Raw genomic sequence first — 18806 nt, 5'->3', positions numbered from 1 at the left:
AAAGAGAGGTGAGTCATAATGGACATACTTAAGTACCAAGTCTTTCCTTAGACAGAACTAATCCCTGACATGCATTTTCATTTTCCATTTTACAAAAAAAAAATTATTTGCATAAAGGAAAAGAAAATTTGGGTTGCCTCCCAACAACGCTTTGTTTAACGTCGTTAAGCTCGACGACCTGTGTTATTCAAATTCTTTATCCTTTTGTAATAGACTGCAAAGCGGTTGCATGATCTTCAATAAGTCTTTTATGAATCGTCTATAAGATCCGTACACCGTGAAGTCATTCATGAAAACTTCAATGATTTTCTTGACATAATTGGAGAATTTGCTAGACATGCATCTCTGGAAAGTGGTCGGAGCATTATAGAGTCCAGACATCATTCGTCTATACGCAAACGTTCCGAAAGGGCACGTGAAAGTTGTTTTGTCTTGATCCTCAAGCGCCACCGAAATTTGGAAAAATCCTGAATATCCATCGAGACAATAATAATGAGTCTTACCAGCTAATCGCTCGAGCACTTGATCGATGAAAGGAAGTGGAAAATGGTCTTTCCGGGTAGCTGCGTTCAACTTCCTATAATCGATGCGAACCCTCCATCCATTCTGGACTCGGGTAGGAACTAGCTCTCCTGACAAATTTTTCACCACTGTCACGCCAGTTTTCTTGGGCACGACATGAACCAGGCTAACCCAATCACTGTCAGAGATCGGGTATATCATTTCCGCATCCAACGATTTCTGGATTTCTGATTCCATTCTGACTTTTGGATCAGAGATCTGCTTTTCCCGTTTGTTGTCTTGCCAATGACTTTTGTCTGAAACTATTTCCAAAACTTTTCCGCTACGAAGAGTTATTGCACTTACATTCTGCTTAGGATTCGGCTCTATCTGGGAAGGTAATTTACCTTGAGACTCTAAACGATTAACTGCCATCAAGAGTTTACTAACTTGATTAGTTAACTCCTGTATTGATGCATCTGTCCTTTGTTGGTATTTTGCAGCATCGACGGCAAGTCTTTCCACAATAGCTTCTAGAGATGTGCTTGGCTTGGGTGGCAGTTGCGGTGGTTGCAAAGGTCTCCGTTGGTATGACGGATTATATCGGGGATTAGCTTCGTAATTCAAGTTGGGATGATCCTTCCACCCGGGATTGTAGGTGTTGGAGAAAGAATCATAGCGTCTTTGCGGAGGTCTCGAAAAACCTCCGACATCGTCAACATGTGCCGTTGAATTTTCGTTAAGGATTGGGCACAAATCCGTCGGATGTTCAGATGTAGTACAAATTCCACACAGTTGGGTCTGATTCTTCTTTTCTGTAAGCATAGATTGAACAATATTAGTGAGCTTATCCAATTTATCTTCTAAGGATGAAACGTTTACCCCATTAACCCGTCTTGTGGGTTCTGAATTAGGCTGATACTGTTGAGAATTTGCTGCCATGGTGGATATCAGTTCTCTTGCCCTTTGAGGAGTCATATTGACAAGCGCCCCTCTACTAGCAGCGTCAATCATTTCCATTTCTATAGGGAGCAACCCTCGTAGAAATACTGAAAAAGTGATTGCTCGGTCAAACCGTGTTTAGGACAACTTGCACACAGTTTTTTGTATCGCTCCCAATAGTCGTAGAACGATTCACTCTCCATTTGTCGAATTCCCACTATGTCTCTCCTAAGTTCAGCTACTCGCGATGCTGGAAAAAATCTGTCAAGAAAAACACGAGATAAGTCATCCCACGTTGTAATAGAACCTTGGGGTAAGTAAAATAACCATTTTCTTACTGTATCAACTAAAGAAAAAGGAAAGGCCCGAAGTTTCATTTCATCTTCGGTTACTCCCTGTGGTTTCATGCTTGAGCAGACCATGTGGAATTCTCTCAAGTGGGTATGTGGATTTTCATTCTTCAAGCCTCGAAAAGTGGGCAAAAGGTGAATTAGGCCTGACTTCAACTCGAATGGGGTTTCTCCAGCTGGATAGTTGATGCACAACGGTGTTTGCTCATTAGGAGCAGCGGCTAGCTGACGAATGGTTCGGTTCGCCATCCTTTCTGGTTCACCGAGGTTGTCTTTCGCTTCTTTTGTTTCAGGAAGTGGTTCGGTCTCAAGTTCAACCACTTCGACTTGTTTTCCACGTTCAATTGCTTCTACACGTTTAAGAACTTTCGTCTCTTTACGTCGCGCTCGTGCGGATTTTTCAATCTCTGGGTCGTATTCGAGATCTCCGGATGAAGATCTGGTCATGAAGATAATCTAAACAATCTGTAAGTGTTGCCAGTCCCCGACAACGGCGCCAAAACTGATGGGTGTCGAATCCACCAATATAAACCTACGTCTTAGTTTGCAAATTATGCAGTATAGGGAGTAGAGTCGATCCCTCAGAGACTGGTTTACTGTAAATTGTTGCTCTCTTGACCAGATTTATGTCGGGGCAGCTGTCGTGCCCAAGACGTTCGGGGGGATAAAAATTCGAAAACCTGAAATTAACAGAAAAATAACGTCAAAAGTAAAAGTTGAAAACAGAATAATAAAAACTGTGAAATAAATATTAAGAAAAATTTAATTAGAATAAGCTCAGCTTTAGGCACGGATTTCCCTCGTCTTTGAACCGATCCTCGAAATTGGATGAACTCCTCTTTTCCAATAAGCTAGTTATAGCTACCAAGGACGCCTCGGACACCAACTCTTCCTTGTGTAAATTAGTTATGGAACGTCCAATAACTAACTCTTACGGATCGAACAACCACGAAACGTTCGTGATTTAGAACTCCGACAGCTTTGCGTTCTAGAAGAGCCTAGCTCGAACCAGTGCCCTCAACCGTGTAGGGCATTCAAATCCAGTTACTACTTCCCTTGACAGAACCAAACAACTATCTCCACTTGGCACGCCAATGTGTTCACAGAAAACCGATTAGAAACGTTCCTTTCGAAATTCCAACTGTACGTCTAATCACACTAAATCAAACGACGTCTTTTTTGACTTAGTGTTGATCTGACTTTATGAGCTGACAAAATCATACTCTTAATCCGGAGAAGTAATAAGTACTGGAATTTTAGGAGTTAAATGGGCTCGGGTTCGTAACTCACGGGTTTTGACGAGGTTAATTTCGGCCTAAAGCTGAAAATGGGTTTAGTTGGCTAAGGTTTGGGACATGTTGGTATTTGATAAATTAATTAAGGTAAATGGGTGAAAAGGTGGGTGATGTGATTGAGTATGGGAGTTGGAATATATTAAAGTGGGGTGGTTGACTATTTGGAAAAAAAATTGAAAAAGGAATTGCAAATGGTGATTAGCTACTGGAAATTAAAATTTGAAGGAAAGGAAACTAAAGAAACAACAAAGGCTACGTAGGAAGGAGAGAATTGAGAGATAAAAGCTAAATATTTTTTATTGATGAATTGATGAACAATACATGCTCTATTTATACTAGAGGATTTACTAATTTAGGAGCCAACTAGTCTAGAAAATCAAGGAAAAATAAAAATATAAATATTCCATGACAAAAAATATCCCAAAATAATCTCCCCCACTAAGTCAACAAAATTTTCAGCTAATTAATATTGGAAAGATTCTATTTTGGCCCTCCTTCTTTGCTTCTTTCTTTAATTTGGCCCAATTGTTTCCTTTTTCTTCTATTTAGCCCTAAATTGCATTCCTGCACAAAATTCAATAAATATGGCAAAATTAGTGATGCATTCTCATAAATATACCAAATTAATTACATAAAATATGTAACTTTAGTATTTAATCAGCTTCTTAGATCCAAACGTTCTCAAAGTGCTTCATGACACACTTAGTAATGATACATTTGCTCATTAGCTTCTGCCCAGAGGTTAACCTACCAAAAGAATGCCCATTTTTCTTCCTAGCTAGGTGGACACAACATCAGAACTTCTTAAGAACTGTCAAAGACTTGTGGCATTATAATAAGAGTATGACTGATACCTTAGAAAAACTCACCATCAGCCTTAAAGAGTGGAATAAAAGGGTATATAGACATATTGGGACTTCTAAATGAAGATTAATACAATCTTTAAACCAAGTACAAAAGGAAATGGAGCAGTCAAACTCAAGAATAATATCTAGAAAAGAAATAGAAATAAGAAAGTAGCTCGAAGAAGTACTAAATCATGAAGAATTACTATAGAAACAAAAATCAAGGTGCGATTGGCTCAAATTGGGAGACAGAAACACAGTTTTTTCATAATCACACAATGCATAAAAGGAAAGTAAATCGCATCAATGCCTTGTGTAACTGGAATAGAGAATGGTTGTATGACTTGGATGAAATTCAGTTAAAAGCTGTTAACTATTTTTAAAATCTATATAGTAGAAAACCAAGTTTAATGATGGGTTTACCTCCTAACTATTTTCCTCAATTGGAGCAAAAAAATATTGATTTTCTGGGGAAAGAAGTCTCAAATGATGAAATTAAAACAACATTATTTGACATGGCCCCATTAAAAGCCCCTGGAAGTGATTGATACCATGCTATCTTTTTTCAAAATCAGTGGGACAACATTGGAGGCACAGTATGTGAGTGGGTTAAAGAAGTCTTTAATGGATGGCCCATTAACCAATATTTAAATAACACTCATTGTTCTTATTCCGAAGATTTCCCAACCTAAAGAGATTTCACAGTTTCGGCCTATTAGCCTATGCTCCGTTCTTTATAAATTAGGTATGAAATTCATTACCAATAGATTCAAAGTAGTGTTCCCAACATCATTGCGTAAGAGCAGGCTGGGTTCATCATGGGTTGAAATATCTCTGATAATATCATTATTTCCTAAGAAGTAATCCACTCTATGCGAAAGAAAAGTAAAAAATAGATGTCTGTCAAAATGGACTTAGAAAAAACCTATGATCGGATTTGTTGAGACTTCATTGCATGCTCTATCCAAGCAGCAGGAATACCATATTTTTTTACGAAGAGTGATTTTATCCGCTATCTTAACGTCTACCATGTAGAAACTGTGGAATGGTGTTCCTACAACAAAGTTTAAACCCGAAAGAGGAGTATGTTAAAGATATCCCTTATCACCGTGTTTATTTATCTTATGTATGGAATGGTTAGGGCATAGCATTAAAGTGACTAAGTCATCCGGCGAATGGAGGCCTATAAAGCTTGCACGAGTAGGACCACATTTATCCCACTTATTTTTTGTAAATTATTTGGTGATTTTTGATAAAGCACATATAAAGCACGACTTATTGCTTAAAAGTATTATGGATCAATTTTGCAGCTTCTTTAGGCATCAGGTTAACGCACGGAAAACTAATGTATTCTTCTCTCAAGGGGTGGATGATAATCTTAGGAATAACCTGAATAGGCTATTGGATTTTCAAAAAGTCCAGAACTTGGGATCATATCTAAGAATCCCATTCTTCCACAAACGACTCACTAATGCTACCTTAAGATTTGTAAGTATGAAGGTTAGATCTAAATTATGTAATTAGGATGCTAAACAAATTTCTTTGGCAGAAAGATTCACATTGGTGCAGTTAGTACTCCTGTCCATCTTGAATTACTTTATACAGTCTATGCGAATCCCGAAAGGGGTATGTGAGGAAATTGAACACTTAGCAAGGCAATTCATCTTGGGATCCAATACAGGAAAGCGTAAAATGACATTGGTTGATTGGGGCTCTATATGTTAACCACGTTTGTGTAGTGGCTTAGGCCTTCGACACCTGAAAGACCAAAATACCTCATTCTTGTTAAAATTAGGGTATAATCTCGTCACCAAGGAAGAAAACTTACGGGTTAGGATCTTGCGCTCAAAATATACGATAAGAGAGAGGATTCTCGAAGACATTAAGAAACAGAATTGCTCAACTGTATGGGGAGTGATAGCAAAGGTTTGGCCATTGTTGAGAGAAAATCTATGTTAGTCCATAGGAGTAGGAGTACCGGTTCGGTGTTGGGAGGACTATTGGGTCCCAAAAATAGGGCCGTTAAAAACATATGTATCTTCCACGGATAGGCCGATCAGAGGTTGTTTCCTTAAGGATATGGAAACAGAGGATGGAGCTTGGAATCTTGAGGCCTTTAAAGAATGCCCTGATAAAATCTAGCCGGCCTTGATAAAATCTTTTCGATATGTACAACAAATGGATGTTTCTCGATTAAAAGTGCGTACCATATATTAAAAGCAGTTACATGGGACGAGAAAGATACTAAATGGAGGGCTGTTTGGAAATATCAAGGACAATACCGTGTTCGTTTCTTCTTATGGTTAGTTTGCATACAAAAATTGCTTACCAACCAAGAGCGTGTTCGAAGGGGCATTGGATAGAGTATGTCATGTCCAATATATCAGCATGAGATAAAAGATATTTTACATGTCCGTAAGGACTGCCCGACTATCAAAGATGTTTAGAAGTACTTTGTGCCAAAAAACCGCCAAGCGCAGTTTTTTTGAAGAAATCTCTTAGAATGGGTTAGGATAAATTTTGGAAATTCTGGGTGGTTGGAAAGGAATAGGGTCCCTTGGTCCACGTTATTTGGTTTGTTAGCATGCTTCGTATGGAAAAACATGAATCTTTTTTTGTGTTTCAAGGCCTATCTTAGAGGTGGCGCTAATTTGGCTGATAAAATCGATGATGATTTCTTGTTAGTGTCAATGAGCGATAGCTTCGAGCTTATGTCCGAGTAGATATTAGATTCGGGATGTTTTTTCCACAAGTGTCCCAACATAAAATGGTTTTCCACATATAGTTTGATTAAAGGTTGAGTTGTGTACATAAGAAACGTTTCATCCAGTAAGGTAATTGGTGTTGGTATTGTTAAATTAGAATGCACGATGAGACAATTAGGACATTCTCAAATGTCAAGTATGTACCTGATTTACGAAAGAATCACATCTCCTTGAGTATTTTAGACTCAAAAGGTTGCAGAATCAACATTGAGTCGAGCGGCATTAAGGTGTCTCGTGGGGCTTCCATTTTGTTAAAAGGTAAAATGACTGACAATATTTATATTATAGAAAGTTCTACAATGACGGGTGAAACCAGACATCTCTCGTCTGTTATGGAGTTAGAGTCAACTCATTTGGAGCGGAGACAACTTGGTCATAGGAGGGAAAAATGTATGACTATTTCGTTGAATAGATGTTCTCTTTTGGATGCAGGTTTTAAAAAGTTAGGGCACTGTGTTTGTGAAAATCAAACTTGAGTTAGTTTTGATTTCGCAATGCATAAGTCGAAAGCTAGAAGTCTTCCAGCTTCTAAGCATAGATTCGACTCAATTAATTCCCTGCATAGTTCAAGATAGGTTCGTGGCTGGTTTTGGCAAAGATGACGTTGTGGAAATATGAGTCAATGTAGAGATTTGTTAAGTATGACTTCTATTTTAGTCAAATTTGAGAAATAATCTTCCAGTTAAACTTTGTTTATTTATTTCAATCAAACTCTGATTAGTCTAGATTATTTTATTATTATTTGATCTATGGATTTAGCCTATAAATAGGCTCTTTTACAACATTAGAAAATACACCCATTAGAGATTAGAACTCATAACACTTTTAGAGAATTTTGTATTTGCGTTTTAAGGGTTCTTTGTTTTCGGGGTTTAGTTTTTATCTCTATCTTTTGTACTCTTTGTTCTTTTGCCATTATAGTAAAATTATATTTGCTTGTGATTTTTTATCCTCTTTGAAGTGGTTTTTCTACGTTAAATTTGTGTGTTCATTTTCTCAATTTATTTCATTATTTTTACTTGTTCGTTACTTAATCGGGTCGGTCCCCAACAGTTGATGGAGTAAGGACCATGAACAGGTTAATACTTTATTTCTTACACACATATTCCTCTGATTTTATGCATATATTAATGGTTTTACATCACAATTTTATTTGGATATTATTCACATAGGATGTTAATGCATATTTACTTAAAAAAAATTACTTGAATAGGTTCTCATGAAGAGGTTCAACAAGGACCAACTTGATTGTATGGTTGAAACTACGAAAAATAAAATTTACTTGAAAAAATAAATAGTATAAAATAACAAATAGGGTTGCATCCACAAAAATCGATAGAAATTTTATTCCTTTAACTAAAATAATTAAAATAAAGAGAGAGGTTTTGTTTAAAGAAAAACTTAAAAATTAAGATTAAGATTTGAGGAAAAAAAGAAAGATAGCAATAACTAAAATTGTAAGGAAAATCAATGAGATGAAGCTTCTAATCAAAGGAAATTCTCTGTTTAATTCAAAGGTTTGAACATCGATGCAAAAATAAATTTCAATGTTTTTTAATAAATTAGTTATAGTTATCGATGATTCCCATGTAACATAATATCTTCTTACCTTTTGTTATTGACAAACAATCTTATAACGACCAATTAAGAATTTAATTTATAAATAGTTTTAAAGAACAAAACAGACCTAATTCTAACAAACAAATGCACATCAAGGTTTATTTAAGTTAGACTGCATGCCCAGATTACACGAATTATTATGCAATTGTCACAGTTATTAGAAACCAACTGATCGACTAATTATCTAACTCACAAAGCAATTATTCTAAGTTTTTAGATACTGGTCATATATTTAGCAAATTTGAACAATTGTAATTAAATCAAAAGACGTGCATTTACCAAAGAACACAGAAAAGATTAAGAGCAATTAAATCTCACAATTTGTAGAATCGAACTTCAAATGTTACTTTATCTAAAAAAGAAGAATTTAGCAAGTCATAAATAAAATAAAACAAAACAAAACGCAAAGTGAATTAAAATTGGAAATGGAGATCCTTCATCCCTATTCTAAGATCCTATTTATAGAGTTTCTGGAGTGTTAACTAACTTCAAACTAAGGTTATAAATTAGTGTGAGTTTAGATGGGGGTTGAGGTGCGATGTGTTTAATTTATTTTTTCTTTCACATTATAATATTGTTATAGTATCTAATCTCACCGTCACTGTTATTTTTACACTAACGCAAGTAAACGCACCATTCATCCAAACTCATGTTTACACTTAAGTACTAAAAAAGACAAAAGTAACCATTCATCTTAATTTTAAAATAGCAAACAGACCCACAAGACACGAGTAATGACGTCGAGACTTGATGAAAGGGGGTCGCGGCATGAAACTCAGGGCGCTGGCTTCTGGGCTAGAGCGCCCCTTGCTACTTTGGGCCGTCGCTAGTGAACTTGGTTTTGGATCAATGCGTGATTAGAGATTTTTTTTCTTTTTACCATTCGTGATTAAAGCTTATTCCTTATAAAATTGGGAACAACAAAATAATATTTTTTTTGTAAAGAAGAATAGCTTTAAACATTGTGAAAATAAAATGCGGTTTAAAATATTAATTCTTTTAGCCACTAATTTTGTTTATAAAAAAATTATATTTCATGGAGGATGGAACTATTATCTATTATTACTAATAATATTATTATTTAAGTATAATAAAATATAAATTTGTTAAGCAAAAAAGATAACCGGTAAGTAGAAAATATAATCAAGATTAGGTCATAATTAAAATATCCATTTATCTTAATTTTTAATAAAAATGCAAATAAAAGAAAGTGAATGAAAATGAATAGAAGATGGAACGTGGGAGGAAGTGTGGAAATATACTCAACTTTGGGTGAATCTTTTTGCAGAAAAAGAAAACGTAGAAGTTATTATTTAATATTTTAATTATGGTTTTTTAAATTTTACAAGTGAAATTAAAAAAAAATATCATGCCTTTTATTTAACTTTTAGTTTTTAAAATATTATTTTAGAATAAAAATAATTTGGCAAATAATTATATCCAAGTGGAAGCTAAAATTTGAAAAGAAGAAAAGCCAGCCAAACAGAAACAGTGAGTATGCCGCGTGACTGATCAATGACGCGCTTTTCCTGAGTGATCATCTTGCTGCTTTCACTTTCTTTTCTACCATATTTCTCTTCTGCTTTACCCAAACTCTGTTGAATCTCACCTTCTTTCATGGCTTCTTCTTTTTCCGACACCGCCTTGAATTTGTTACTATCCTGCGCTAAAGCTATTGAAGATGGGGATCTGAAAAGAGCCGATGCGTGCCTTCACTACATCTTGATTCTTGCTGATAAGAGACCCTACTCATATCAAACCATAGTGGTGAAATACTTTGCGGACGCTCTGGTTCGCCGAGCCTACGGACTGCATCCCGCTTCTTCCTACTTCGCTTTTCCGGTGGATCCTGCACCATATTATCATTATAACAGCTGCCGTATTAATGGCGTCATAAAAAAGGTTATCGGTTATGCTTTGATGGGAAACAGGCGATTGCATCTCATTGATTTCTCCATCCCGTATTACTACAGGTTTCAGAATTCAGTTCTTCGTACACTACCGAACTTCTTCGGCTATCCTCTATCCGTCCGTGTAAGTTACATACTTCCACCATTTCTGAAAGAATATGTAGATCTCTCACGCCAAATGGAGTTTTTGACTAAGGATGCCGTTAATGTAAAGTTGGAGGATGAGTTGAAAGTGGTTTATGGCAATAGTTTGGCAGAAGTGGATGAATGTGAAATAGATTTCAAAAGAAGAAGAGATGATGAAATGGTGGTGGTTTACTATAAATTTAAACTTGAGAAGTTGGTAAGAGATGCAAAAGCAATGGAGAGAGAGTTGGTAAGATTGAAGGAGATAAATCCGACGATTGTAATCATGCTAGACTTTTATTCTAATCATACCCACTCCAATTTCTTGACATGTTTCAAGGATTCACTTCAGTATTCCTTGAAGACTGTTGATTACTGGGCGGAGTTGCACCATAATCTTGGTTGTAAGTATGGGTGGGAGTGCAACATGGAGGCAGGGGAAGGTAATAATATAATTAGGCGGCAACCAACTTTGACAGAATGGCAACATCTCTTTTCAATGGCTGGCTTTAGTCGAATTCCATTAAACCACACGAAAGATAATTTTAGCGTTGAGGGTGAAATTTTGTTAGAAATAATGGGGAAGGAAGAAGAGTGTTTGATTTTAGGTTACAAGGGATGTCCAATGTTTTTCTTATCGGCATGGAAACCCAAAGTTGAAGATGGACACTACAATTCCAATTCCACCAGCCATAAGTTTGGACAAGGTATTTTTTTTCCTTTTTTTTAATTATATAATAATTTTACAATTGAATTGATTCCATCAATATGCTTTTGATTCAATTCAATTTAAATAATCTTAAATTATATATCAATTTTTTTGATGTATTGAAAACTTATAAATTTCTATATTAATCACCAATCATATGATACATCCATACTAAAATAAATTATTTTAAAATTACTAAAAAATGAGTTAAAATAAATTATTTTAGCTTTTTATACTTTTTTTTTCATTCAATCGAGCTTTTAAATGTTAAAATTTAATTAATTGAAGGATTTTTTTTGTTAAAATTAAGGTCAATTGTTAAATGGTAATGGTTACCTTTTTGTGTTATTTTCATCACATGGCATGGAAGGATTGTGACACATGGTGAAAACTAATTTTTATTAAAAATAATAAAAATTATAATCATTATAAAAATATACAAAAATATAAAAATTACAAAAAAAACTTATTGAAAATATAGAAAAGTGCACAAAAATGATAAGATTATTATAAATAAAAATAAAAATAATTAAAAACTTGCAAAAATATTAAAATTAAAAAATTAAAAGTTATATAAATTGCAAAAAGAAAATATTGTAAAAAAATGAAAAATATTTAAAAATATAGAAAATAATAAATTTTAATAAATTAATAAAAAATTACAAAATATTATAAAAAAGTATAAAAATTATAAAAAATTAAAAATATAAGATAAACTAAGGTCGGAAAATAAGTTGAGAAGTCAAGTGACAACTAAGTTTGTATATAAAATTGTAGATATTTGTTTATATATAAAAACTTGATATAATATGTATATAAAATTTGATATTATATATAAAATTTCCACTTACATGACTTTTTACAGGGATGTTCAAATATCGATTAAAATCTACTTTTTGAATCATTAATTAAAGTTTAATTGATAATGAAAAGGATTTAAAAAAATAGTTTATAATTAATTTGATTTAGTTGAAATTAATTAACTGACTTATTCATTTAACCAAAATTTCTCGGATACAAAATTAATTTATTTTAATTATAGTTTACATATTATTAGTTTAATAATATTTTAAGTTAAAATATATATTTAGGACATGGTTAGTAATAAGTTGAATTAATAAAAGTTGATTCATTTGTCCTTTCTTTATTTGACGAATTATAGCATTTTCATTGAATGGAATATGTTTGTAGGTTTCAATCCAAATCCTCTACCTCCTCAACCTCTTCAACCTTTTCCAGAGGTATTACTTTTACATTTACCTCCTCCTTTTTTTGTTTCATACAAAATATTTATTGTTCATTATTATAAATTGTGTAAATAAATTATTGATGATATTAATAGTCAAGTTTGAGCCAACTCTCAACTACTATATTTTAGTATACCTTTTAATAAAAAAATATTAGCTTTATTATTAAAAGTTTTAATTCAAATTATTTAATCCTTATTAAGATTCACGTTATCCAAGACTAAGCAAATTGTCTATCTTTGTACATGTTTAAATGCTAATATACTCATATTTAAACTATTTTAATTTTTAAAATAGTAACATTAACTATTATAGGTAGCCTAGACTTGACTCAGATGAGCTTTCAATTTTTTTTTGTTCAATCCAACTTTAACTTATGAATACCTATTTCTGTAAGGAAAAATCAAATTTATTTGAATAAGTATAATTATGACATTATGTTTTTAATTTGTTTAAATTTATGAATAACTGACTGAAAAAAGTCACCTTTCAATTTTAATTATCTTTATCAAATTAAAAGTACAATGTCAAAATTCTTTTCATTTACAGTGTTATTTCAAATTTTCAAATTTTGTTTGTGATAATTGTTTCTTATTTAATAATTTTACAGGGTTTGATATTGAATCGATTAACTGCACTTGCCGAGATACATGACATATCAAAAAATTTATGTTGTAAATACAAGCTTTCATTGGCTTTAACAGGGGCTTCTAAGGTTAACAATATGAATGAAGCTATCTTAGATCCAAACAAGAAACATGCTTTTTTTTTCCAAATTATTTCTTGTTATGCGAAAGATAGGAAATCTTATGAATTTATGTTTGTTTCTGAATACATGATTAGAGGCCTCCAAGCATTTGAGAAAGCATTTGAATCAAGGGACGGCTACCATTTTGAACCATCTCTTACAAAGGTAGAAGACTTAAGATATTTCATGTTAAAGGATTGTAACATAGATGTTGCTGTTGCCATCTGTCTACAAAATCGTCACACAAGTGATGAAGTTTATATCGTAGAATTTTATTGGCCTCCAATTGAGAGTGAAATATCAAAATCTTTAGCTCTTCGTATCTTCCATGACTTGAAACATATGAAGACAACGTTTGTAACAGTAAAAGTTCAAGGCCCCGAAATTAAGTTCCAAGAAGAAGCCATTTCAAGCATTCCTACATCTTCAAACACAGCAATGCCTTTGAAAATAGCTGAAGAAGCAAGGGACATTCATGCAATAGAAATAAATGCGCATATTGAGCAGGTAAATACATTACCTTATATATTCTTATATTATTTCAACACTGAATTAATTATGGGTTAGCATTTATGGTTCTAATATGATAATACCATTTGCTCTAAGAAGTGGCGGTTCCTAATTTTGACTCTCTGATTTCTATACATTCTTCATCAAAGGTTGTTGCAGCTCCTTTTTAACACACTAGAAGGGCCTTATAACAAGGTCATTATTTATTCTTCCTTGTTAATGTCATAGACTGGAAATCTAGTCTGTCTAAACTGGATATCTAGTCTTTCTTTAACATAATCAGTTCCATAGAAACCCATAAGGAAAAACTTACATCAAGAATGCAGCTTAATAAATTAATTTCACAGAAAATCTAGTTACCTTTTTTACAATATTGGTGGAATATCTTTTCAACATCGTATTCATATTTTCTGCTTAAATATTGTACATATATGTAGCATCAAATAGATTTTCCCTTTGGATAAAATATTGAAATCATATAAAGTAATATACATGATTTATTATTCTCATTTTTCATAGATTATTTTCAATGATGACTCTCAGATTGTGGAAACAAAACGAAACAAACAGAGAAAGTCGTGGTCAAAGGTTTGGGTGGACTTTGATAAATTTGAAAAACATGGAAAACAAGTAGCCAAATGTAAACACTGCCCCAAGGAGCTTACAGGGTCAAGTAAGAGTGGAACCACACACTTGAATAACCACTCGAAAGTATGTCCTGGTAAGAAAAAACAACATCAAGAAAGCCAGTTGATACTTCCAGTTGATACCAATGAAAGAAGCGCAACGTTTGATCAAGAAAGGAGTCACTTGGATCTTGTGAAAATGGTTATTAGGCATCAGTATCCATTAGATCTGGCTGGTCAAGAAGCCTTCAAGAATTTTGTGAAAGGTTTGCAGCCAATGTATGAGTTTCAATCCAGAGATATATTGTTATCTGACATACATCGCATCTATAACGAAGAGAGAGAGAAACTTCAGTTGTATTTTGATCAGCTTGCTTGCAAATTAAATTTGACAGTAAGTTTGTGGAAGAACAATCATGGAAAGACTGCATATTGTTGTTTGATAGCACATTTTATTGATGATGGTTGGGAACTAAAGATGAAGATTCTTGGCTTGAGGAAATTAGAGCATGTATATGACACAAAGGTAGTAGGTGGAATTATTCGGAGCTTTGTTTCGGAGTGGAATATAAGTAAGAAAGTATGTTCCATAACTGTGGATAACTCTTTTCTGAATGATGGTATGGTTCATCAGATAAGAGAAAATTGTGTTAGTGAGCAGGGCTCCCTTTCTTCAGCTCATTGGTTCATCAGTTCCACACTTCTTGAGGATGGGTTTCGTGAGATGGATAGCATACTTTCAAAGTTATGGAAATCCATTGAATATGTCACTGAAACAACACATGGAAAACTGAACTTTCAAGAAGCTGTAAATCAAGTGAAGCTACAAGGTGGGAAATCATGGCACGAACTTTCTTTCAAGCTGGAATCAGACTCTGACATACTTGATAGTGCCTTGAGATCAAGAGAAATATTTTGTAAGCTGGAGCAAATTGATGACAATTTTATGCTAAACCTATCAAAGGAGGAATGGGAGAAGGCAGTAACTCTACAAAGTTGTTTCAAATGTTTTGATGATATCAAAGGAACTCAATCCCTTACTGCAAATTTGTACTTCCCGAAGCTCTGCAACATATATGAGGAATTTGGTCAACTAAAAAAGAGCAATCATCCGTTTGTCAGATTGATGAAGAGGAAATTTGACAACTATTGGAGCTTATGTAATGTGGCTTTCACTATTGCAGCTGCTCTTGATCCAAGGTTAAAGTTTAGATCCTCATGTAATGAGACCTATGATCTTGAAAGTATGATGAAGCTGATAAGATTTCGTAAAGTTCTCATGGATGTTTACTTTGAGTATGCTAATGAAGCCAAAAATCTGAGTGCATCATCTTCAGTCTTGGATGATTCCAATTCTTTAACAGCAGAGACCACGAAAGATTGTATTGTGAGCTACTTCAGTAAATTTGCATCTGCAAGCAATGTTAAAGAGGTGGCTTCACAGAAGTCAGAGCTTGACTGTTACTTAGAAGAGACTTTGCTTCCCTCGGATGCAGACATACTTAGTTGGTGGCGTGTTAATTCTCAAAGGTTCCCCACACTTGCAAAGATGGCTTGTGATTTCCTCGCAATCCCAGTATCAGTTTCCTCACCATGTTCGAATATTAGTGCTATGACCATAAATCCAGCCTACAGTAGCTTAGACCCTGAGAGCATGGAAGCTCTGGTATGCAGTCAAAATTGGTTGGAGTCTACAAAAGAAAGTAAGTCTAACTTTGACTTTGTTTAGACCTTTTTGTTTAGCTAGAGTTTATCATTCTATTTTCCTACACTTCAATAGAGGGTCTACTTTTTAGAGTTGCATCAAGTTTTCACTTATATGAATTCATTTCTATCACAGATGATGGAGAACATCATGAACCCATGCAAAATATGGTACTAATATCCATTGAATTCTTTTTCCTACAACATGTCTAAGAATTTCAAAAGATTGATTACATTAATGCATTTTCATTTCACAGGATAAAAGGAAAAGAAAGATGGAAGAGAATGACACTCCTACTGTAAAAGTTTTCAAAAACCGGCCTCATGAAAAAGCTAGTAGTAATGGAGACATTGCTAGTGATTTCAACAAAAATGGTATTTGAACCATACTTGCCATTATTATCTGTTTTGCTACTTAAACTTGGTATCAATTGAACTGTTGAAATGCCAGATGGTAGTCTATCTTTTGACAATTGGATGGAGCCACAATGTTCTTCTTCAGAGTCTGTTGGTGAAAAAGCAGAGATCATGGAAGCTTCGGTTTGCAATCGAGATAGGTTGGAATCGTCAATAGGAAGTAAGTTCTTATGGAGAAACTAGTAGTGGAGACAAATCCAAAACTACTTAAACAATGGTTTCCTTTAACATTTGGCAATGGCTCACTCCATTGTTAAGCAAAATTTCTTGATACAGAAACTAATCATGGAAGCAACATTGCTGCCGCAATTGGAATTCCATATGATGAACCACCATTCAACAGTAATCAATTGGATCGATTTCAAAGCTCATCTTCCGAGTCTGATGATGAGACAACATTGAGGAAGCAAGGGTCATGGTGTAGAGAGGTTCATACTTTATTTCAATGTTTTTTATATACATTCTTTTACTTTTTATTCATATATTAGTGTTCTTACATTACGAATTCTAACTTCTTGTTCTTATAAGGATGTTCGGACATATTTAGTCTCAAGCTTTACAAACAAGGAGAAAAAACGATTAAATAGATGGAAAAGGAGTGAGTTGAGCGGGTATGTTGCTAGTTTTAATTAGTTAATATCGGAATAAGAAGTGATCATTATAATCTACCTATATATATTAGAGTTTATGTTTCATGGAAAATCTAACTATAAATTAAAATTTACTTTTCACAGAAAGAAAATTGGAAGGGACAAGGAATTTCAATTAATGGGCGAGAAACTAACACCTTTACTCATGGTGCCTCATTGTGATGAAACACTACTAGAGTACTATATCGATGATTCGGTAATTACTTATTACGTGATTGAACCATAACTTAGCTTTTTAATTCGTATATTGTTATCATTTTTATAATTATAATTAGTATTATGTTTTACTCATCTTCAAAGTGAATAGTTCTACAATTTAATATTTTGATTGAAGATATATTAATGATATTAATGATTAATATTACATGCAGGTCGTTAATACTTATTTTAAATTGCTTAAGAAGAGATCCGACAAATTTCCAAATGTATACATCAAACATTATTCGTTTGATTCTCTAATAGCTGTAAGAATTTTTATCCTGCCAAAAATTATTGGTATTTTTATATGAAATTATGTAAAGGGAGTACCATTTAACTTGTATATGTTGCAATCACCAGACTTGCTTAATAGAAGGATCCAAATCAGAAGATGAAGTATTAGCATGGTTTAAAGATGAAAAGTTAAGAGGGGTCCATAAAGTAAGCTCAATCTTGTGATGTAACTTGGATTTAAATAGTTGATCATATCTAATTGTAATTCTTTTTTTTTTTTTTTGTAGTTGTTTCTACCAATGTGTTTATCAGCACATTGGGTTCTTTTTTGTGTAGATACCAAAGAGAAGAAGATTTCATGGTTAGATCCGATACCATCTTCTCGGATAATGTCTAATAGTGTCGAAAAACAAAAAATATTCCAGTGGTTCGCACTCTATCTACTGCCAGAATTTGGTCATAATGATGCAGAGAAATGGCCATTTGAAGTGCGCACTGATATTCCAAAGCAAGAAAAGTAAGATTTCATCTTTCAAAACTTACAAGTTTTCTATATTTTATTTACTTATTATCTTACCATTTTTTTTCATTTTTTTTACTACAACTAAAGCTCGATTGATTGCGGAGTATTCGTGATGAAATATGGTGATTGCCTAATGCATGGTGATTTCTTCCCTTTTACACAAAAAGATATGATTCATTTTCGACGTCGTATCTTTCTTGATATATACCGTGGGAGGTTACATGGTAAATAAGATAGACAAATTTGCCACTTGTTTTGGAGCTGAAATTCAATGGATGTGTTTTTTTTAATGTCTTTTTATTGTTAATTTTGTTAAATCTAACCCTTTTATGCACATATAGTATTTCCTCCTTAGATTTATACTTATTTTCCATCGCAATTGAAATGATGTTGAGCTTTTTGCACTTTAATTTAGCTCAAGCTTAAACAATTGACTCCATTTTGGATGTTAAGTTTTTCTCTTTTTCCTTTCATTATTCATGTTTCGGAGGCTAAATTTGTTATTAAACCAATAAAAATAAGCCCATGTTAGTTCTCTTGTTAAATATTTAATTGTGGGTCACTAAAATTTTAAATTTTAAAAATATTGGTGATGAAATTGAAAGCTTTTGAAGTTAGTTGATCAAAATAAAGCCTAACCCTAAAGTTAGGTGACTAATATTTTAGTCCTTATTTACTTAAAAGAAAGCAACTTGACTCTTTTTGAAAGGTTAATAGTCAAAATTAATTTGAAAAAAATAAAAGTGAAATTGACAAAAGATATAAAAGTTAAAGCTAAATTTATCATTATGGCATTTTAAAATTTGAAAAACAACAAATTAAGATAAAGGACTAAATCCATAACTTTCATAAACTACAGAGATCAATAGCAGAATTTAACTGTAAG

At 33.4% G+C, this 18806-nt stretch overlaps 1 protein-coding gene across 2 annotated transcripts; it reads left to right on the top strand.

The window, feature by feature from the left end:
* Positions 1 to 9788: 9788 nt before the first annotated feature.
* Positions 9789 to 18465, top strand: LOC107939712 (zinc finger BED domain-containing protein RICESLEEPER 2). 2 transcript variants are annotated; one of them, XM_016873078.2, is made up of 14 exons: positions 9789 to 11061; positions 12255 to 12304; positions 12921 to 13565; positions 14112 to 15897; positions 16035 to 16069; positions 16156 to 16273; positions 16350 to 16475; positions 16592 to 16743; positions 16844 to 16926; positions 17050 to 17161; positions 17337 to 17429; positions 17524 to 17604; positions 17685 to 17914; positions 18008 to 18465. In XM_016873078.2, exons 1-14 carry the CDS (start codon positions 9936 to 9938, stop codon positions 18150 to 18152), a joined length of 4782 nt encoding a protein of 1593 aa, XP_016728567.2. In that variant the 5' UTR covers positions 9789 to 9935; the 3' UTR covers positions 18153 to 18465. The 2 variants fall into 2 exon arrangements, with proteins under 2 accessions (XP_016728567.2, XP_040943908.1); XM_041087974.1 differs by having other exon boundaries at positions 10838 to 11061; positions 13154 to 13565.
* The last annotated feature ends 341 nt before the right edge of the window (positions 18466 to 18806 follow it).

Source organism: Gossypium hirsutum, chromosome D02 (assembly GCF_007990345.1).
Source record: "Gossypium hirsutum isolate 1008001.06 chromosome D02, Gossypium_hirsutum_v2.1, whole genome shotgun sequence".
Taxonomy (NCBI): domain Eukaryota; kingdom Viridiplantae; phylum Streptophyta; class Magnoliopsida; order Malvales; family Malvaceae; genus Gossypium; species Gossypium hirsutum.
Note: the sequence above shows the minus strand (reverse complement) of the source record. Positions and strands in the feature narration are given on the sequence as shown.

Coding starts and splice junctions, on each gene's coding strand:
- LOC107939712 (XM_016873078.2), top strand. CDS start 9,936: ATGGCTTCTTCTTTTTCCGACACCGCCTTGAATTTGTTACTATCCTGC. Junction 16,927..17,049: donor AAAAGGAGTGAGTTGAGCGG/GTATGTTGCTAG, acceptor TACTTTTCACAG/AAAGAAAATTGGAAGGGACA. Junction 17,605..17,684: donor AGTTAAGAGGGGTCCATAAA/GTAAGCTCAATC, acceptor TTTTTTTTGTAG/TTGTTTCTACCAATGTGTTT.